Here is a 23,356-nt window from a genome sequence, read left to right on the forward strand (position 1 = left end):
TGAGCAGAAACGAACATGCTTGTTGAAATGGTGTTATTTATGGGGATTAGAGTCATATTAAAATATCAGTTTCTCATCTTCCTAAGTATTGAACTCTTGAAAATGCTATAAGAAAAGAGCGTGTCTTTGTGTGCACGACACAAATCCATCGATCTCCTGTGAGATTTGAAAGATAGAGAACTTTCACTTTTTACTTTATACATGTTGGTATTTATAACACTTTCAACAATGAGCCCCCGGTACCTTAAAAGTGATGATGAGGGACTTCCCTAGTGGTGCAGTGTTTAAGAATCTGCCTGCCTATAAAGCAGAAACTAACACACCACTGTAAAGCAATTATATTCCAATAAAGAGGTTAAAAAAAAAAAAAAGAAAAAGAAAACTCAGAATTGACTGAAATGTATTGGAAGCAGGACATATATTTGAAACTCAATGACTCTGGGCCAGAAATACTATCAACAGTGTTAAGGACATATACAAAATGAATGCTTTGTGTGATTCTCTTTCCATAATAAATTGTCTTTTTTAACATTGTATTGTTCAATATTTAATTAGATTATATTTTGAAAGCAAAAAAAAAAAAAAAAGAATCTGCCTGCCAATGCAGGGGACATGGGTTTGATCCCTGGTCCAGGAAGACCCCACATGCCGCAGAGCAACAACTACTGAGCCTGCGCCCTAGACCCAGGAGCCACAACTACTGAAGCCTGTGTGCCTAGAGCTCGTGCTACACAACAAGAGAAGCCACTGCAATGAGAAGCAGGCGCACCACAACGAAGAGTAGCCCCCGCTCGCTGCAACTTGAGAAAGCCCGCGCGCAGCAACGAAGACCCAATGCAGCCAAAACTAAATTTTTAAAAAAAGTGATGATGAAATACAGCTTTTAAAACGATGCTTGAGACTTAGACTCTGGACTGTGGCTAAGTTGTTTCCACCAGGATCTCTTCTTTCTGTTGTTTAGCTGAATGCTTCTGCTTAAAAACACTCTGCTATTAAGAGTGCCCTCACCTCATAAGGTATCACCACAGCAAGAATCAAGGGACTCAACAGACAGAGAAAATACACTGTCACAAGCCTACACTCAGAATGAATGATGAGCTGTTTTTCAGTTTTGACGAGAAGCCACAGCTTATTGTTAATAACAGAGGAACGCCTAAGAATCCTATAGTTCTGATGTCTCAGTCAAATCTGTGAGGGTGTTGGAAGGACTGTGTGATTTAGAAAAAAAAAATTATACACATATATATATATCTTTTAAAGTCTCAGTGAGTTACTTCAAATAAAGTAGAAACCAGAATTCTGTGGATATTTAGAATACTGAAGACCAGGCATTTGAGCCAAAAAAATGTTTGCCTACAAAATTTTATTTCTTTCATTGTCTGCCAGGAGGGTTACATAAGCCTTTCTTCAGTACCACCCAAAGCCCTCAGTAAAAGGAACACACACAAATAATGACGAGATAAAGGCTCCAAGTGGAAATTCAACTGTATTTATTTTTCTTATACAGAATCAGAGAAGTAAAAACCAGTACCAAACTCCAGTTAAAATGGTTTGATCTGACTGATTTTTCTGCATACTTTCTGTATGTATAGCAATCTAAATTAAAAATAAACACACATATGTCATATTACAAAATGTAGAAATAATTTTTTAAAAAGTTAAAATACTAACACATAAATGATGTAGTGTGTTAGGGAAACGGTCTCTGTCAATCACCCATTTTCCCAATTAAATTAATCTACAGTTTCCTTTTAACAGCTTTTATTTTTCATAAAAGTTGCACTTTCGGAAGTTACTTTCGAATTATGTCATGAGAACACAACTTGTCACTAACAGAACTCACTCCAGATCACCTTCTTCTACAGAGAGCTTTTCTCCCAAGCTGGAGTCAGCAGTACCCCAGCAAGCTAAATGTTTTACTCTGTTTTCATGTATATTGTATAATCAGTGAAAAGAAATGGCATTTCACATCCTAAATTCTATGGTGAAACACTAACAATTACTAAGATTTCACAGAATTGCAAATAGGTTTTGACAATGTATTTACTTCAAGAAAATGTGTTTTATCAGGGGAAAAAAAAAACCTTGAAAGATCTCTGAAATTATTCTTCAATTTCAATTTTTAATCTGCCTTTTCTCTGGCAAAATTATTGGATGAAATGTTGAAAGTGATTGATTGATTTAGGACTAAAAAGATGAGATATTGTGGCAGTTCTTTTATAATAAGAAATATAGTATAAATAGCACCTTATCATGAATTCTGCAGGGGTTTTAACACTTACAATAATAGGAAAGAGCCTTTTAAAAGTTGTTCTTTAGATTTCTAGCTTTAGTGTTCTTTAACAAAGGCCATATTTTATGGCCTTAAAAATAACAACAAAAATTATATCTGGTTTCATTTATTAGTAGTCAGGGTCCATATTTAATTCTGGAAAAGTAATTGTTATGTTCACTAATAAATGTTCCAACTAATTTCACTAAAAGAAATTCTTCTAGTATTTTCTAATGCCACAAGCTTACTAGGAAATTACTTCTAAAAATTGATAATACAAATCATCGATGTTTTAACTGCTTTAAAAAGAGAGGGGTATCTGTTTCTTTTATGTTTAATAACCTGAAAATGAGTCTATAAAAATATTTTTTAAAAATACAGTAACACTGCTCAGTTTTACTAGGTCCCTTGTTTTTGACTTTTTTTTTTTGCTTTTTCTTAGAAAGAATGTACAATGCTTTTTGCAATTATTGCTAACACAAGAGGAAAAGAAATAGTGCTCCCTTCAATTTAGTAGCAAAAGAAACATCTACCCCCATCTCTCTCAGAGCACTGAGAGAGAGAGAGAGAGAGAGAGAGAGAGAGAGAGAGAGAGAGAGAGAAGGAATCAGAGGAACAGAAACCATGGGTCCTTCAGGGGAAAAAAGTCACTTCATTGTGTTGGAAGCAATGGTAGGTTTATGGTCTTGTCCGCCTACACACTTAACATCAGCGTAGACAGGGCAACACTAGCCCTGCCCCTCCTTCTCCCACATAAAGTGCACCGAAGCCTTCTTTTCTTCTACAACAGTCTTTTGGTACAAAGACTGTAGGAGAAAATTGTTGCTTTGCTCTTTGGGGGCACCTCATACCTCCTGCCCGTCTTGCTTTTGGGGTACTATAGCTTGTCTATTTCCATTTCACACCTAACAGCCTTTCCACTATATTCCCTAACTTTACTACTTCATCTCTGACCTTTACACTTGCTTTCTTTCCAACAAGATAAGATGTATTCTGCCATCTATCTTTTGGTAGATCGAAAAGGATCTCAGATCCCCAGCAAATAAGCCCCTTGGGAATGGAAAGGTTCCTCTCAGAGACCTGCATTATTAATGTCTCTCAAAAAAAGATATTAAATTCACAGATTATAAATAATGTCCGTTCAAAGTATTAAACAGTTGAGGACTTCATTGGCAATGCAGGCAGGGTGCATGCCAGGCAAACCCAATGCTCTCTCTCAGTCCTTAAAAGCTAATAAAAAACGGTTTTGGTTACATAAGAGGTATTGAGTACATATGTCATGCCTTTTTATACCAACTGTAGCAAACAAGGTTAGGATAATATACTCAGGAATCAACATTAGTGACTTCAGAAACATGTCTCCACCATACACCCTCAGGGGGCATTTTTTTCCATGTCAGAGATCTGCTTCATCCTTCAAACAGTTTCATAGATAAGATTATTTTAAACCCTTGAAATCTTGAAAGAAGCAAAACCGACAAGGCTTTGGAATTTTAAAAGCAACAGCTTACTGTGCGTGCCATCAGGTTGAAAGCTATGTGGTCCTGATGTTTTCAGAACGGTTTCAAAAGACAAAAATACAGTTGTCACTGATTTATCAAAAATATTTGACTGCCCTTTGTCATCAGCTACAAAATGATAGTGCTTCATAAAATAAACACTGAGTTCTAAGCTGCAGTTTAAACATAAAATCCAACTTGTAATTTTAAAAACCTTTGTTTTATAGATGTTCATAATTAGTACCAAACTGGTCTCTTTCGTAAGATCTTAGTGTAGGAGCTGTGACTCATGCGGCTGTTGCTCTCCTACCGGAAGGGCTAGCTGGCTAGATGCTGTGCAGTAAAATGCTACAGGATAAACCACAATAGGACTGTGTGTGCCTTTGTGAATACAGGGTAATAAGAACCAACAGAACCAGCATGGACCCCAGACTACACTGTATTCCAAACAGCAGAATTTTACTATCTGTACAATGATTTTTAAAGCTCAAGTTAAATATTTTTTTTAAAGCATTTGGTACTAATGTCATCAATACAGTTTTTGAAACTGTACATCAGGTTGAATTTTGTATACATTTCCTGGACCGAGCCGCCTGTCAGAAGTCACTGCCTGTGGTCAGCTTTACATGGTTTATAATCAATTGATGTATAAATTTCAGCTAACACCCATAAAGCTTAGTCATGGGGCAGCAGAAAGGAACGCAGAGAAGCAATTCCGCGTAATCAATTCTGCTGGAACGATTCTGCATAACCCATCACAGGAAGACAGGCTTGCAGAAAATGAAAACAGAATGCTTATTTCTGTTTAACTTACGTTACCGTCAATCAACTCCAGGCAATGATTAACCTGGCCACAAGGAAAGGAGGGAGCATGCGTCCCGGAGGCAGTAAGCGGCACACCTGCAGACTTGCCCTGCTCCCTCGCTGTTTCCAAGAGGCCCAGGAAATGTCAGGTCACGGCTGCGTCCAAGCTACAATGGTACTGATTACAGCCAGGTTAGAAAAGGCTCGCTTTTGTTCAGAGCAGATTCTACATCATTGAAGAGGGGGATCAGATCTTCAGATTCCAAAGTTCCTAGATCAACATTTGTTCCCGGAAGACAGTCAAGAAAATCAGGGAAACGGGTCTGCTGAGGGTTGATGTTCATGGGTGCCTGTCCTGCATTTTCTCCTATAACAGAATGAAATGAGACCATTTAAATTCTTTTTTAGAGCTCTTGAAAGAGGGACAAATTCAAGTGTCAACATGACTCTCATCTTCCTTTCCCCTGTGTCTACATTCCACCAGAAGATTTTATTCCTGCAGGTATAAAATATTTCATCTCTGTGCAAAATTTCAGCTACCACATTATTGAAACGGGATTGGTGATGCTCACTCCTAAGAGATGCAGAGATGCCAGCTGAACCTTTCATTGTTCTGGGTAGACATTGTCCAGAATGGGTAAATCCAGGGAAACAGGAAAGGAGCAAATGAGAGGGTGCTGTGGATCTGACCTACAATCAATGACTTCTCATGACAATGGCATGAAGAGCTGGTTTGAGCAGAGAGGCCCTGCCTGTCATAAAAACCTTATCACAGAGCTATAATCCAATGATTTAACTGTAAGCTCAAATTTGCCCATATCATCCATCTTTATGTTCAAAGACAGTAGTGAGGAGTTTCTTTTAACCACGTGTTTAAAAAGCTATCTTCATGGAGGACTCTAGGGATAATTTTCAAAGTATTTTAGAGAGTGGGTGCTGCAGTTCACCCCCCCCACTCCACACACACATACAGCCCACAAATATCTACCCTTCTCACAATGCGTATGAGTCACAGCGCATGGGAGCTTACTAAGGTTCTGAGAAGTCTTGTAATAAGGAAGTCTGATATATTTTGCTTAAGCCACTATGACCTAAAGCCATTTTATCATCGAATGCAATTTTGGCAGAATTTATATCCTAATAGAACTAGAGTCTATAGAACCTAGTTGAGAGAATGCTGTTCCAGAGGAAAGTTAAGTGTCTGGGATATGACATGTGGAATACATGTTCTTCATGAATGATAGTATAGGAGAAAACGTACGGACAATTGTGCCAGGAGAGGGAGCTTTTTAGCTGTGTAAACTTAGACACACTTCACCTGTCTGAAATTGGGATTATAGCACCTTCACAAATTGGAGTTAGGTGCCATATAATATCTGCCACACATCCATGGCTCTGGGCTTCTTTCATACATACACACTTAGGAAAATACAAAAACACGTTGCTTGTTGATTGTGCTGAGAGAAAGAAAAACCCGGGAACTCAATCACATTTAATTACATAATATCAGAGCAACTGGCTTATTCCAAGAACCCCAACCAATTTTCTGAAGGGATAAAATACACCTCACAGTCTGAGGTACATTGAAAACTATGGCCAGCTTTCACCATGGAATCACTTTTAAGAAACTTATTAAATTAGCTTTTGTGTCCTACAAGTACGGTAGCCTTCCTGAAAAGCCTGCTTAGGAATTTCACTATTCTGAGCAAAACAGGAGAAAACTCATTTTAACCATATGCATTTTCCAAGGAGAAAAATTACATTTTTCTGAGTGATGAGGGAAAAATACTCAAACTTGCATTTTGGTGACAGTAAAACTTGATGGCTTTTCTATAACTCATAAAATATCAATGACTCTTAGGACTATTTTAAAGGATTTTCATTGCAAAAGGCAGTATTTTAAAAGTTAAATCGAGTTCAACATGACCTCAATGCTGTTGTGTTACTGACTTGAAAAACAATATTAGTTTAGAAAAGAAAATCCAAAATAACTTTTTTCTATCCACTGGAGTGTAACAAATGGAAATGAGGCTTAAAAAAATTATCTGCCCTGAAAAATCAGCTGATCTAAAGTTCTGGATGGGGCTTCCCTGGTGGCGCAGTGGTTGAGAGTCCGCCTGCCGGGGACACGGGTTTATGCCCCGGTCCGGGAGGATCCCACATGCCGCGGAGCAGCTGGGCCCGTGAGCCATGGCCGCTGAGCCTGTGTGTCCGGAGCCTGTGCTCTGCAACGGGAGAGGCCACAACAGTGAGAGGCCTGCGTACAGCAAAAAATAAAAAAATAAAAAATAAAGTGCTGGATGTCTTTTTTTCTTCATCTCCAGTTAGAATTATTCATCTCTACTGATTTCCCATTTTAACTTTTTAATAAGTCAAGAATTCATTTTTTGGGCTTCCCTGGTGGCGCAGTGGTTGAGAGTCCGCCTGCCGATGCAGCGGACACGGGTTCGTGCCCTGGTCCGGGAGGATCCCACATGCCGCGGAGCGGCTGGGCCCGTGAGCCACGGCCACTGAGCCTGCGCGTCTGGAGCCTGTGCTCCTCAACGGGAGAGGCCACAGCAGTGAGAGGCCTGCGTACCGCAAAAAAAAAAAAGAAGAAGAATTCATTTTTTAACCAAATAAAATCTCTCTGTTTTAAAGGATTCCTCTTATCCTTTCTCCTCGGGCATGGAAAGCATGAGGAGACTAGTTAATGCTCTTCAATAAGGTTAACTATCTTAAAATCTCTCTCTTTGGAGCAACTCTGCAAACTCATAGTAATTTTTTGGGTCTTTGCAGTTTTATCCATTTAAAAAGTGGGACATATTGTACAACATGGGGAATATAGCCAATATTTTACAATAACTATAAATGGAGTATAACCTTTAAAAATTGTGAAACAATGTATTGTACACCTGTAACTTATATAATATTATATGGAAACTATTCTTCAATTAAAATATAAAGGATGCGTATCTGTATAGATAATAAAAATGAATGAATGAATGAGTGAAAAGTGGGCCAGACAAGAAAAAAAAAACAAGCAATCCTTAAAAGGGTGTGATTATTGCAGAATATTCTGGAAGGTGGATGACTTCCAGCCTTTGCTCCTGTTATTCCCTCTACTCTATCCTCACACTATGTCCAGCTGTTGTTTCCATGTGTATTTTGCAAAGGGAGTGTTCAGCTGGCTTGTTCCCATTTAGCATGTGATCAGTGGGTCTACTAGATCTTTGCCAGCCACGCTTGAGCTCAGCTTTTCCTCAACTTGTTCCTGAAAAAGTAATTACATTTCTCCCCTTGAGGGGGTTTATGCCCACTCCCTATAAAGGCTTCACAGATGGGACCCTAAACCCAACAGGCTGACACTCACTACACCAGACTGACCTGGAGCCCTAACATTTAACAAGACCAATTTGTACATTACTTCATCCTTCTTAGAAGGAGAAGACAACTTTGTGCCAAGCTCTGTGACCTCATGAGCCCTCACAACTCTACAAGGTAAGCACATTACTCCTACTTTATAGGTGAGAAATCTGAGGCCCCTGGGAGGTTATGTCACTTACCCAAAGTCATGACTAAGAAGTAGAGAAGCAAAGATCCAACTCAGGTTGCCTGACTGCAGAGACTATGTTCTTTTCAGGACACCACTTAATTCTACATTTTGGCTTCAAAAACATTCCCTACTTCTCCACTCAATGTCATTTTAAAAAGCCATAGAATAGATTCCATCTTCTTTTATTTTTAAATGGATTGAGATCTCCTGAGTCATTTCTTATTTAACTTTGCTTTTTATCTTTACTGGCTTCCCAGTGTTTAAAAGATGAAAGCAAACAATTATTAAACATAGGAAGGAACCACTTCACCAGGCAGGTCCGAAGAGGGCAAGATAAATCTCACACCGCAAAATAAAGAGAGGGACGAAGAGAGGGAGGGAGGGAAGCAGGAAGGGAGGGAGAAGGCTGAAGTAATAAACTGAAGAATAACAAAACAAACAGTTCAAACTATTCCTGTGTGACTCCTCACAAGACAGTCTGTGCAATTCTCTCAACAAGTAGATGACGGGCTGCACGGAGAGCCCGGAACAGCTGCTCCAACCTACTGGCTGCGTTTGACTTTTGTCTGACTTTGACTTTTGTAGTTTTGTCTGAAGTTTGACTTTTGTAGTTTTAGAGCACAAAGTTCCGTCATCGAGGAGCGGAGGGTAACAACACGGGCGCTCTGGACAACAGCACTGGGGAAAGCAATCATTTCATCCCAGAATTTTCTTTCAACAGTGACGATGGAGGAAAAACTAGCATGAACAGCTCCAAAGAGGGGATACATCAGCTATTATTTAATTTCTTTTAAGTCCCTTTTCAGGGTTTTTTTTTTAATTGAAGTATAGTTGATTTACAATGTTGTGTTGGTTTCAGGTGTGCAGCAAAGTGATTCAGTTGTACATCTATAGATATAGGTATAGATACAGATATTTATATAGACATAGATATTTATATAGATAGTCTTTTTCAGATTTTTTTTCTATTATAGGTTATTTCAAGATATTGAATATAGTTCCCTGTGCTATACAGTAGGTCCTTGTTGTTAGCTGTCATTTAATTTTGGTTTCAGAATATCTTCTGGGAGTTTAGGACTTTGATAATTCAGTCTAGACCAAACTTGGAGGCATCGCTCCTAGAGAAATGGTGAAAAGGAGGTAACCGGGAAGCCAGCTGAGGCCTAGCCTGAAGGCAGGGCAGGCCAGGAACTATGTTAAATTTAACTGCTGAGGGAGGACACTGTTACCATGTTAGGATTTGGAGCTGACATTTTAGAATCCTCTGAGTTGCTTAACTTTCCAAATGCCCACTGCCAATTACTTCCCAAATGCAGTTAATGACATGAAAAAATTTGCATACTGGTGGCCTGTACATTACAACCAAAAGCTAGAAAAGCATAAATATTCCATTGTGGAAGAATGGCAAGGCAGACAATGGTATGTTAATGGAATTGTGAGGAAAGGGGTAATATGAAGCAAGGACAAGCAAAAGGAAGGAAGGGAGGGAGGGAGAGGAAAAAAGCAGAAATTAAAATCCTGTGCCCATATATAAAACTATATTTGTATAAACTATGGGGAAGGGGCTAGAGTTTATTAACAGTGCCTGGGTTCCAGTGGCTTTTCAGCTGTCAGTTTATGTTGTTGAGGTTAAGTGTCTCTCGTTGTATTTTAGAATTGAGAGGACTAGGGAACTTCCTTGGCGGTCCAGTGGTTAAGACTCCGCTCTTCCAATGCAGTGGGCACAGGCTGCAGCCCTGGTCAGGGAACTAAGGTCCCGCATGCTGAGCGGTGTAGCCAAAAAAAACAAAAACAAAAACAACAAGAAAAGAAACGAATCGAGAAGACTAAAGAGACAATTTAAAAGGGCAAACCCGGGCTTCCCTGGTGGCGCAGTGGTTGAGAGTCCGCCTGCCGATGCCCCGTCCGGGAAGATCCCACATGCCGCGGAGCGGCTGGGCCCGTGAGCCATGGCCGCTGAGCCTGCGCGTCCGGAGCCTGTGCTCCGCAACGGGAGAGGCCACAGCAGTGAGAGGCCCGCGTACTGCAAAAAAAACAAAAGTGCAAACCCACTGCAAGGCCTCGCAGGCTTGGCTCCTACCTGTGTCCATCTCCTCCACGTTGCTGAGGAAGTCCTCGGGGGTCGTTGGGACGCTGTAGCAGCCGAGCCCCAGGCCACTGTCGGTACTCTGCTCCCTGGAATGATACGGCCCCCTGCAGAGCACAAGTCGGATTTCAAACTTAAAATACAGTCATGGGGCTTCCCTGGTGGCGCCGTGGTTGGGAGTCCGTCTGCCGATGGAGGGGACACGGGTTCGTGCCCCGGTCCGGGAGGATCCCGCCCGCATGCCGCGGAGCGGCTGGGCCCCTGAGCCGTGGCCGCTGAGCCTGCGCGTCCGGAGCCTGTGCTCCGCAACGGGAGAGGCCACAGCAGTGAGAGGCCCGCGTACCGCAAAAAACAAACAAACAAAAAAATACAGTCATGAAGACCCTCAACTAGTGTAGCTCTGTCAACCTGCCCGATCTTCAGATAACAAAGGGAGGTGGACTTTGCACTTCCTTTTAATTTTGAAACATATATCCCTGTGTCAATGAAATTAATAAATTGTAAGCAAAAAATAAACTGGCCATTCATACTCAATTGACACTGATTCCCTTTTCATCTCAAAATAACAGTTTGAACACCGTTCTACATACAGACAATGATACCATGTATGTACATTTTTTCAAAACCGAAAACGATGTTGAATATTGTTTCTGGATACAGACATTAACAGGCAATAAGAAATATAAAAATATGTGTGATGAAAAAATAAAAAATAAATGTGTGTAATGGATACACATCCATTTCCAAATAGTGGCTACCACTAGGGAGGGATGACGGGAAATAAATGGATTTCAGTGGTGGTGGGGAAGGGTTTAAGTATTAATTGTAATACTCAAAAAAAAATAAGATCTATGGAAGTATGCAAAATGTGGGAGTTGGGTACACGGGTAAATCTTAAGTTATTCTTTATACTCTTCTGTACGTTTGAAGTAGTTTTAAATCAATCACTTAAAAACACCTTTCTTTCATTATTTCCCTTACTGTTTGTTTTCATCTCTCTCTCTATTTTTAATAACTTTCGTAACTGTATTTGCTTGTTTGCCAGAAGCCTCTGCAAGGGCAGAAAAGACACAGGAAATAGAAAACTGCCTTTTATTTGGGTTTAAAAGGCTACAATTAAGGTTGACTACTTCTACTCATGAAGATATTTCTGGTTCAATCACCTTTTCCTTCTGCTCATATATTTCATATTTTAAAACAACACCTCTTTGTTTTAATTAAAATTTTAAAGTGTGAAATAATTTTAGACTCACACAGAAGATGTAAAAAGAGTACAGAGTTCCTGGGCATCCTGTACCCAGCTTCCCCAAGGACATGGTACACAACCATAGTACAGTGATCAACACCAGGAATTGACAATGTATCATACTATTAATTAAACTATAGACCTTATTCACATTTCGCCACAAACATCACCTCTTAATTGTTTTGCTCCCTTATTTGCCATATGACATGCTTTTTTTTTTTTTTTTTTTTTTTTTTCTTTTTGCGGTATGCGGGCCTCTCACTGTTGTGGCCTCTCCCGTTGCGGAGCACAGGCTCCGGATGCGCAGGCCCAGCGGCCATGGCTCACGGGCCCAGCCGCTCCGCGGCATATGGGATCCTCCCAGACCGGGGCACGAACCCGTATCCCCTGCATCGGCAGGCGGACTCTCAACCACTGCGCCACCAGGGAGGCCCTATGACATGCTTTTATCCCCTGTTGGCTATGTAAAACCACAAGATTCTTCTAAATAATTACTATACAACACCATTCCATTGAAATTGTTAAGTTCATCCCCATTTTCAAATTATTGACTAGGGGTTTACTCCGTGCCATAGCACCAATTTTTTAATTTGAGATTTTTTTTAAAAAAGGTAGATGACTTCTTCCTCCACTTTTTTTTGTCTGCCACCTCCCTCCACATCCTCCCTCTATCCTAACCCCATCCTCCAAGCTCCCCAGCTTTTCCCAACATAAACAAAGATCTGTTATACTGTAAACCACATAATAAAGAAAGCAAAAATAAGCGGCCCTAAAATGTTGACTTACCCATTGAGGAAAGGATCCGAGCTATTATTAGTGATGGATCTCATGTCTGGAGTCATGGCAGGTGGGTTGACAGCAGCCTGAACCGTGGCTAGAGTCTCGGCTTCCAAGGGGAGCTGTCTACAGAGGGCGGCTTCCTACAGAGACATGACAGTCCGAGGGAGAGGCAACAGTGATTCATTCATTGTCATAAGGATCAGGGCAAAGGATGCTTCGCATAAAAACTTTTCACCAAACACAAAAGCACTTTACGTTTATTCCTCATACGTCAAAATCATCAGGAAATCATTAGTGTTCTTCCTCTGAAGAAATCTTATAGGTGTAAGCCACTTTCTCACATTCACAAAGTTAATGAGAAGCTCATGTAATATTTGCCCTCAAGGCACTTACATAACAACTATCTAACCCATCCAATTGCTTAAAATACCCAAATCAGGGCTTCCCTGGTGGCGCAGTGGTTGAGAGTCCGCCTGCCAATGCAGGGGACACGGGTTCGTGCCCCAGTCCGGGAAGATCCCACATGCCGCGGAGCGGCTGGGCCCGTGAGCCATGGCCGCTGAGCCTGCACATCCGGAGCCTGTGCTCCGCAACAGGAGAGGCCACAACAGTGAGAGGCCCACGTACGCCCCTGCCAAAAAAAAAAAAAACACAAATACAAAAAAACCAAATCATATAAGGGCCTCTCAAGACACGTTCTCAGAGACAAGGCTATTTTTACCCCAGGTGCTCAGACCAAATCTAAGTCAATCAAAGCAGTTGTACTCTGGACTAGCAGGTACATTCTAGTCTTTGCCACTTATAGGCCAGTAAAGCAGTGGGGTTACAGAGTTCTGGTTCTGCATTAAGTCACATCTGGCAGTTTTATATCAATAACCAGGAAAGCAGAACAACCAGTTTAAAAGCTTGTTAGTCAATCAGTTTTTCTATTTTACTAATTATTTTGTTGACTAAAATGGCTGAAGTTTGGGGAACCATGCAGATCCAATCCAAATCCCACTGACGATTAACTATTCGATAGCACATGGATTTCATTAGTAAAAATTAAAACACTAGCATCTTTTTAAGCTAGCATTACTTTGCCAAGGAGAGTCAATCCAAAAGGTTACAAATCTGACTGCAATTACTTTCTCTAGATATAACCTCTAGGGAGTCTCTCCCATTTGGACAAACATGACCAGACATCAAATTCCTTTCAAATTTGCTGCTGTTTCCAGAGAATAATACTTCTATATATTTATACATGCATCCAAAACCAAAGTTAGGCCCGTCGCATATTTATGCCTACCGGTTTCCCACTACTCAGGCTGAATCACTGGTCTCACCATCCCTCAAACCCCAAAACCATGGCTACAATGGCAAACAGAATATTTAGACCATCTAAGTTACAGTGTCTGTGTTAGATCCTTTCCAGCCCCGACACATAATGATTTTAGAGAGTAACTGCTGTCTAGACAAGTCTAGTGAAATCATCGGCCATAAAAACTTTCGGTTACTAGAGTTCATTATACTGTTCCGAAGAGTTATGGTAGCATAACTCTTATAAACCATGAAGACCTGATTGATAAGAAACTGTATTGTTAACTTATACTGAAATAAATACCCTGTCTAGACAGGGCTCTTGGTTCACCTCTGTTCATTTGGATTGCAAATAATCAAATACTTAACTAACAAATTTTATTCAGTAATCTGTAAAAAGCAAACCAAAAAATGGAGTTTTTTTTTTTTAAGGGGGATTTTCATCTCAATCTTGGAAGTACCTTCTGTCTAAATCTAGAAAAACTGAATTATTTCCTATAGTTGTTTTTATGTGGTAGGCAGTGTGCATTAGAAATCTTATCTTCCAACCAAAGCTTACCTGGAGGCCTCACACACAAGAATAACAGGGATTGGACCTGGTGTGAAGAGCACAGAGGCCACCAACCTCTCAAACAGACTCATACACACAAACCACAGTCTGAAAACAGCTAGTCAATGATATAATTTCTAGTCCTTTATAAACTGTAAATGCAAAGATCCTTTGGGCAATAACCTTCATTATCCAAAAAATCAACTGTAACTAGAATATTCCAATTCTCCAAACTTTCTGAATAAATGTGGAGTGTACCCCTAAACGGATACCCATTTAAACATACAGCTTGAAGAGACTGCCGCATTTCTTTACATGTGACACAATTTTATCACCATATATCTTAAGAACACTAGTTGAATTTGCAGTTTCCAGGTGGTCTGCATTTAAATATAATAAGAATCATTGCTGGAACTTCACTGGGGAAAAAATATATAGATACAATATATATATGAATTATTTGTCATCTCTAATGATGTATCATATGAAAATAAAATGTTTAAATTATAAGAAAAATATCTAGTTTCTGATATTTTAAGCTTCCCTCTTCATTTAAATTACTCTCGGAATAGGTCAAATAGATACAATATGCATTTTAAAAGAATGCTTGTGTGTGGCTAAATATATAAATGAAATTCAAAAGAACTATTTATAATAACCAAAGCTGGAAGAACCTATACTATTATATATCAGGGAAAATGTTTCATGGTGCTATTTCACATCTGTCCCCTCTATTTAAAATGAGAGATAACTTTAGTTCCATTCCTCAGCATCGATGTTTCCCTAACTACTTTGAGGACTTGACCCCCACGGCATCATAAGAGGCAATGCTCTGTTCTGCCTGTAGGGGGCTCGCACTATCATTTTCGCCTCGGAATGACTAACTTGGGAGAGAGAATACAGAAAAGGTGTTGAATATACCTGAAAACTAACTTTGCAATATAAATTAGGCCAGTCTGAGTTAGAAAGTTTTCCGAGGGGGCAACACTTTCTTCGAGATTATTCTAAGATTATTCTTAAGTCACAGCAGCCACTGTGAAGGCTATGTTGGCCCCTGGCTCTAAACCCACCTGCTCCCTATCCCACTTGGACGGTGGCCCACAAAGCCTGCCTGACAGCCCTGTCCACGTCTCCTCCATTGTCTCGGACAGGACCCCCTCACTCCTTCACTCCCTTCCCACTGCTCCTCCCACTTCCGGCACCTGCTCCTCCCACTTCCGGCATCTGCTCCATTGTTCGTTCTGCTTGGAACACTCTCCTCAGATCTTCCTGAAGTTCACTCCCACATTGATGTCTGTCTCAACAGATGCCATCTCGTCAGAGATTACATTCAGTGTTCTTGATGGCAACTTATATATTTACTGTCTTTCTCTTCAGAATGTAAAGAGAGGAAAGGGATCTTATTTGTCATGTTCACTTCTGTATCCCCACTGTGTATAACAACCCAGGCATATAGTGGGCACTTGAATAAATATTCACTCAATGAAGAAATGAAAAATATTGCTGGAATTCAAATGGAAATATTTTAAATCATAATTAATAATAAAAGGAAAAATTAACTAAGATCATTCAATTCTCTTCTTCAACCACAAGTATGAGTAAAACAACAGTCTACTGTATAGGTCCCAACTAGCCAGGCTCAAACTCCATCCTAATGAAATGATCCCATGGTGTTTTTCCTGCTCCCACCACAGAAGATGAGCAGGAGGGCAGAGTGGTCAGGAGCAGGGATTCCAGGGCCAGATGCTTGGATTTGAACCCTGGCCATGCCATCTCCCAGCCAGTTATCTAGTTTCTTTGTTCCTCATTGGTAAAGTGAGGATAATAATAGCATCCACCCAATAGGGCAGCTGTGGTGATAAAATGAGGTAACACATATAGGGTACTTAGAGCAGTGCTGGCACACGAGATCACTTAATAAATGTTAACTAAGTATTATTATCGTCTTATGTTCTGCATCCCAATCCCAGAAAACAAAACAAAAGCAAAAACAAAAATAAACAATCTTAAAAGTCACACTACCACATGGAACTGATCCACTCTGAGTGGTCTGACACCCTTTCCTGGTCAGCTTTCAACTTGGAAGGATTACACCAAATGTGAAATTCATCATGAGTCTGCAAGGCTAAAAATATAACTTTTTTTTTATTTTACCAAGGAGAGGTTTGTAAACCTTTTTGTATAGCAAAAAATTGATTTTTTTTTTTTTTTTTTTTGCAGTTCGCGGGCCTCTCACTGCTGTGGCCTCTCCCGTTGCGGAGCACAGGCTCCGGACGCACAGGCTCAGCAGCCATGGCTCACGGGCCCAGCCGCTCCGCGGCATGTGGGATCTCCCCGGACCGGGGCATGAACTCGTGTCCCCTGCATCAGCAGGCAGACTCTCAACCACTGCGCCACCAGGGAAGCCCCATAAAATTGATTTTTAATATAAGTGGAGAATGGTGAGAAGTTTCATTTCACTCAATTATATTTTATAATATAATAGTTCCATATTTAATTTTTTTTTTTGCCACACTGCGTGGCATGCGGAACTTCCCCAACCAGGGATGGACCCTGCACCCCCTGAACTGAGGTGGAAACAGGGGGACGGTTGAACAAGGCTGGTCTAGGACAAGACTCAGGTTTCCAACTCAGAGCTGGCAGTGCAGCTGCCCTAACCCTGTGCTTCCTCCCCAGCTCCCCCCAATGCAGGCAGGGTAACAAATGTTAAGCTGGAGGCACACCTGAGCCCCTTGGTCTGTCTCATCTCCCACCTCCACTCCCGTTCAGCAAGATCCTGTCCCAGTGTCCCTTCCATTCCCACCCACCTTATCCTCCCAAACAAGTCTTCAGTTTCCTGAAGTCCTCGGTACTTTGGGTCCCTCTTCATCAAGACATATCCCCCCACCCTTAGGGGTTCTGTTACATCACCTTTCCCAGGATGCCTTCCCTGACAACCATAACCACAGCAAACCACTGCCTGCCCCTTTCCCACCCCTGAAGTCCAAAATAACGCACCCAGCTGGGGTCTGAAACTCCATGTCTCACAGTACACTCCTCACCCGGCCCCAAAGCAGCTCTTCCTGCTGACGTCAAGCTTTCTCCTAATGCCGTCACCCCTTCTCCCAGCTCCAAATCCCAGTCAACTGTCTCCCTCAGTCCCCACAACAATCCATTCATTTGCTCCTGTATTTATTTTTTAAAAATACTATGGAGACTACCAGGTGCCAGGTACTGTTCTCGGCAACAGGGATACAGCAATGAAAAATACAGTGTCGTGCCTCTTCAAGGATTCTAGAGGGGGAGACAGACTCCAACAGCAAGTGATGCAGAAGGGCCAAGCCTCGTGGGGTCCATCTCCCCGATATCTACATGCTCCAAACCTTCTTTCCAACTCAAGTCGCCTGCACTCCTTCTCTAGACCTACCAATCTCCACGTGCAAGGCTGTTCTACACTTTGTCACGATCTTTACAAAGAGTGACCAGAGGAGAAAAATCAGGATAGGGAGCGGTTAGAGTGTCATGTCCTACGAAGAAGCAAGGGGACTGTTTAAGAGAGACTTGTGACACACCATGGCTCTCAAACTATTATTGACTGCCACATGGAAGAAGGAAGATTCCTTCTACCCCAGACTGGAGGCAGATCTGATGGAGGGTTTTGTAGTTAGTAGTTCGTTCAGTGATAGAACTGGCTGCTTCTCAATTCTCTGGGCTACTGGCCACTGGAATTTTCAAGCAGTTGTTGAGGGTTAACTACTACTGGATATGACCAGGGCTTGGCACAGGAGAAAAAGTGTCCTTGGATTCAGAATGATGAAAGCTCAAATCCTAGCTGAGCTACTCCCTAGCTATAACATTTCAGAGTACATTTTTAACCTTTCAGTTTGTTCATCTGAAGAAAATGAAAAAAAAAAGACATAAGATTTATCTTGCTGGGCTGTTATAAAGGTTAAAAAGCCTATTTATCAAGAAGCTGGCACAGTGAGGCAGTCACTAGAATGAGCTACTTACTCACGGCGTTAAAGGTTTTAGGAGGTGGAGATGTTAGCTAATACTTGCGTATCACTTACTACTTGTGAAGCACTGTCCTAAGTGCTTTAACATACTGTATCTCATTTCATCCTCATGACAACCCAACTGTCTCCATTTTATGGATGAGGACACTGAGGCACAGAGAGACTAAGCCACTTTCCCAGGATCTGGCCCCAGAGTCTGTTGTCATAGCCACTACACAGACAGTGGCAAAGAGAGGAAAGCCAAAGATTGAGGTCGGCAGACCTCAAATTTTCAGCCCTTTCACCTACTGGCTATGGGACTTGGGCATGTTATTTCATTTCTCTGAGCTTGTTTTCCCAGCTATAAAACAGAAATACCAACCCCCCTCCTTCAGGCAGTTTAGAGGATTTAATGAAGTGGCCTGTTTCACTGTCCTGAACACAGTTTCCCTCTCTGAATTGGAAAAGAGATGGAACTGGACATAGTCTGTGATCTTTTTCAACGTATAAGGGTGGAGCTAGTGTCCTGGGAATTCACAAGCACATCCAGCAAAGTTATAAGTTCAGATTTTAAAGGCCAATTTCAGAAAGATCTGGAAAGCTGCCCCTGGTAACCTCACCCCTACCCTGCTCCACCACGACTTTATTTTTTCTCTACATCCAAGCTGGGGGTGGAAAGACTGTTGCAAAATAAAGGCTTGAGAATCTCTTTCAGAGTTTGTGGTCTTCCATCTAGCTCCCTAAAACGAATAATTACACGGGGGTTTAAAAGCACCCTCTCCTACTGGCTGGGGGAGGGGGTGGTGTGTCGAATAGCCAGAGGGGTGTGAAAGACAAAGGCCCATCTGTAAGAGGAAGGTGTCCCTGGAAGCAAACTTCAAACCTCCTTTCCTTCCAGCTCCCCACTGGCCTGCAGCCTGCCTGTGGAATAAATCAAGAGAGGAGGTGAGAAAGGCAACAGCCGTTGAAAGCATCCTGCAGCCCTGTCCATCCCGGACTAAGGGAGCGCCTCCCGCCAGCCAGCCCTGGCCCTCCCTGGAATGTACTTCAAAGAGAAAGGAAAGACAATAACCTCTTCTGAGGGTGCCTGCCTGATTTAGGTGTGTGTGGCTACAAAAATGGAAGATTGTATTGTTTTAATTAGAAAGGGTGGGGTGAGTAGAAACAAATGAAAGACAAAAAAAAAAAAAGACAATATTTTGACATCTTAACATTAAAACAGTTATTCTGGTGCAGAGAAGTTTCTCTCTCTGCCGAAACCTCCCCGGACTTCAGAGGCAGAATACTGAATTATTTACCGTCTTTATAAGGAAAAAAAAAAAAACATGCCCAGTGTAAATTTCTTTTTAACTCTGTGCTAAGGGATTCTAGAAATTCACTGTCACATTTCCTGGAGCCTCCCTTTTGGAAATACCTCATCACACAAGCTCAGCTGCCAGACTCAGACTGTCGAAACTCTGACACTTCGGGGAAGACATTTGTTGAGTCCATAATTATTATCCATGGCCTGTTTGATGCTCTTTTAATTCAGGATGTATATAGCAATCTTGTGTTGCTCCATAATCTCTGTTATCCTTTAGAATCGAATTAAGGAAAACATATAATTTAGATAGTCTCCTCTTTACTTAAGAAAAATAGCTGAATGGATTTCGAGATGCAATATTTCTTTGTACCTCTGATCTTATCAAGATCCGAACTATGAAACTGCTTTGCATTTGTGCAAACCTGGTGAGCCTCCATTTTAAAAAAATGTGTTTGTACTACTCAGCCATAAAAAAGAACAAAATTTTGCCATTTGCAGTTGCATGGATGGACTTGGAGGGTGTTATGCTAAGTGAAATAAGACAGAGAAAGACAAATAATGTACAATATCACTTACATGTGGAATCTAAAAAAAATACAACAGGGCTTCCCTGGTGGCGCAGTGGTTGAGAGTCCGCCTGCCGATGCAGGGGACACGGGTTCGTGCCCCGGTGTGGGAAGATCCCACATGCCACGGAGTGGCTGTGCCCGTGAGCCATGGCTGCTGAGCCTGCGCATCCGGAGCCTGTGCTCCGCAATGGGAGAGGCCACAACAGTGAGAGGCCCTCGTACCGCAAAAAAAATACAACAAATAGTGAATATAGCAAAAGAGAGGCAGACTCACAGGTATAGAGAACAAAGTAATGGTTACCAGTACAGAGGTTGGGGGAATACATGGATGAGGAGTGGGAGGTACAAACTATTGGGAATAAGATAGGCTCAAGGATGGATCGTACAACATGGGGAATATAGCCAATATTCTGTAATAACTGTAAATGAAGAAACCTTTCAAAATGAATTTAAAAATTGTAATAACCTATAATAGAAAAGAATCTAAAAAAGAATATATAAATATATGTATAACTGAACACTTTGCTGTATACCTGAAACTAACACAACATTGTAAATCAACTGTATTTCAATTAAAAAATTTAAAAAACTGTATAAAAAAATTATTTAAAAATAAATAAATAAATAAAAATTTTAAGTGTGTTTGATTTATAATATCTTTCAAAAGGGTCCCTTTTAAAAGAATTGGTATTTTTCAGAAAATGGATTATTTCTGGGACTTGTAGGCAAATAGAACACTGACAGCAGTTAGAATGGAAGCCCTTTGAGGGTAGGGACCAAGCCTATTCGTTCACTGCTGTGCATTTAGTGCCTAGAGCATGTTGAACAAACGAATGAATGAACGTAGACAGCCAGGTTACTCTACAGGGATCACACCCTGGGTGGACAACATGACCTCTGATGTTGCAGTCAATCCTGAAACCTAATTCTCTGAAATGCTTTTCTAAAAGGAAATTATAGCCCCATGTGCTGAAGGCAAGACTCTATGAAGCAGCCACTACTTAGGCTATGATATGACACTTTTTAACGTCTCTAAATAGCTATTCTTCACATGACAAAAAACAGACCTCAGAACCTTCCCTGGACCAGTGCTGCTCACAGCCGGGTGTGTCCCTCCCCCGGGCCCTCGGTCAGGAATGGCTGCCAGAGGCCGGCCAGCTGGCCAGCCAGACCCGGTAGTGGCTGTCAAGCCCAACAAAAATCTGTGAGACCTGCCAAAAGAATTCTGAGGCCTCCTGCCCAAGCCCTCTCCCCTTGTCCCTGTTGCCCTGGCAACCAGAGGCCGGGCTTAGTCAGCATTTTTGTTGGACAAGCTGCTTTCTCCTGTCCACTGGGCCTCAATTAAGGGAAGGATGGGGGTAAAAGCAGTGCTGAGTCTGCCTGGGAATAATAACCATTTCCCAACAACGCAGAGGGAGCGAAGGCTTCTTCACTTAAGACTCTTCCAGGCCCTGGGGGCTGACGGGAAGTCCTCGAGGTTACAATCCTCTTTGAGGCAGAAGGTCCCCTAGCTTCATATTTAACTGAATAATACAACGAAATACTCTCCTCAGATAAAGCCAAGAGTCTGTTTTTATGTCAAGGACTTGTTCTTTCAGGGGGGTAAATAGGGACTGCGAAGCCTGTTTCTCAATTTCTTACGAGTTACTCAAATTTTCCATTTCCTCCGGTAAAGTTGTAAACATGCCCTTTATGATACTGAGCAAATATTGTGTTGGTTTTTAAGCTGTAACAGCAGAATAGTCTATAGTCTGGTGGGCATGTGTGGCTCATAGTATTTTAAAAATTTACGTCCAGAACCGTTGTAGAAAGGATACCAGGCAGCTTAGAATAGATATGTCCAAACTCACAGCACAACTTCCATGGCTGATACAGAATAAATAAATGACTTCCCAATATATTAAGAAAAAGAGATAACAAACAGTAGTATTCTCTACTACCAATTTTGTTTTAAAAAACAAAATACACATGGATACATACAAAGACTGGAGAGAAATCACCAACATCTTCATAGCTGCTCTCTTCAGGTAAGAGTATAAAGTGATGGTTACGTTCTTTCTTGTTTTTTTTTTTTTTTGTGCTCAAAACATTGGAATTTATTTACTATGATCAATTTCTTTGATAATTCACGCTTTTTATTTTTTATTTTTTTTAATTTTTTGCTTTATAACAAATTTAATCAGTTATACATATACATATGTTTCCATATCCCCTCCCTTTTGCGTCTCCCTCCCACCCTCCCTATCCCACCCCTCCAGGCGGTCACAAAGCACCGAGCTGATCTCCCTGTGCTATGCGGCTGCTTCCCACTAGCTATCTACCTTACATTTGGTAGTGTATATATGTCCATGCCGCTCTTTCACTTTGTCACAGCTTACCCTTCCCCCTCCCCATATCCTCAAGTCCATTCTCTAGTAGGTCTGTGTCTTTATTCCTGTCTTACCCCTATGTTCTTCATGACATTTTTTTTTCTTAAATTCCATATATATGTGTTAGCATACAGTATTTGTCTTTCTCTTTCTGACTTACTTCACTCTGTATGACAGACTCTAGGTCTATCCACCTCATTACAAATAGCTCAATTTCATTTCTTTTTATGGCTGAGTAATATTCCATTGTATATATGTGCCACATCTTCTTTATCCATTCATCCAATGATGGACACTTAGGTTGTTTCCATCTCCGGGCTATTGTAAACAGGGCTGCTATGAACATTTTGGTACATGTCTCTTTTTGAATTATGGTTTTCTCAGGGTATATGCCTAGTAGTGGGATTGCTGGGTCCTATGGTAGTTCTATTTGTAGTTTTTTAAGGAACCTCCATACTGTTCTCCATAGTGGCTGTACCCACATTCCCACCAGCAGTGCAAGAGTGTTCCCTTTTCTCCACACCCTCTCCAGCATTTATTGTTTCTAGATTTTTTGATGATGGCCATTCTGACTGGTGTGAGATGATATCTCATTGTAGTTTTGATTTGCATTTCTCTAATGAGTAAAGATGTTGAGCATCCTTTCATGTGTTTGTTGGCAGTCTGTATATCTTCTGTGGAGAAATGTCTATTTAGGTCTTCTGCCCATTTTTGGATTGGGTTGTTTGTTTTTTTGCTATTGAGCTGCATGAGCTGCTTATAAATTTTGGAGATTAATCCTTTGTCAGTTGCTTCATTTGCAAATATTTTCTCCCATTCTGAGGGTTGTCTTTTGGTCTTGTTTATGGTTTCCTTTGCTGTGCAAAAGCTTTGAAGTTTCATTAGGTCCCATGTGTTTATTTTTGTCTTTATTTCCATTTCTCTAGGAGGTGGGTCAAAAAGGATCTTGCTGTGATTTATGTCATAGAGTGTTCTGCCTATGTTTTCCTCTAAGAGTTTGATAGTGTCTGGCCTTACATTTAGGTCTTTAATCCATTTTGAGCTTATTTTTGTGTATGGTGTTAGGGAGT

General features: G+C 41.1%; 1 protein-coding gene across 1 annotated transcript in view; it reads right to left on the bottom strand.

Annotated features, from left to right (window-relative positions):
* Positions 1-1,473: 1,473 nt before the first annotated feature.
* Positions 1,474-23,356, bottom strand: part of WWTR1 (WW domain containing transcription regulator 1) — a gene marked incomplete at its 5' end in the record, with an annotated part of 136,762 nt that continues 114,879 nt past the window's right edge. The window contains 3 exon segments of the mRNA XM_082625565.1: positions 1,474-4,942; positions 10,191-10,303; positions 12,229-12,362. Of these exon segments, the coding sequence (XP_082481691.1) occupies positions 4,758-4,942; positions 10,191-10,303; positions 12,229-12,362 (432 nt within the window). The 3' untranslated portion in view covers positions 1,474-4,757.

The sequence above is a fragment of the Mesoplodon mirus genome (assembly GCF_964341445.2).
Source record: "Mesoplodon mirus genome assembly, chromosome: 6".
Lineage (NCBI taxonomy): Eukaryota > Metazoa > Chordata > Mammalia > Artiodactyla > Ziphiidae > Mesoplodon > Mesoplodon mirus.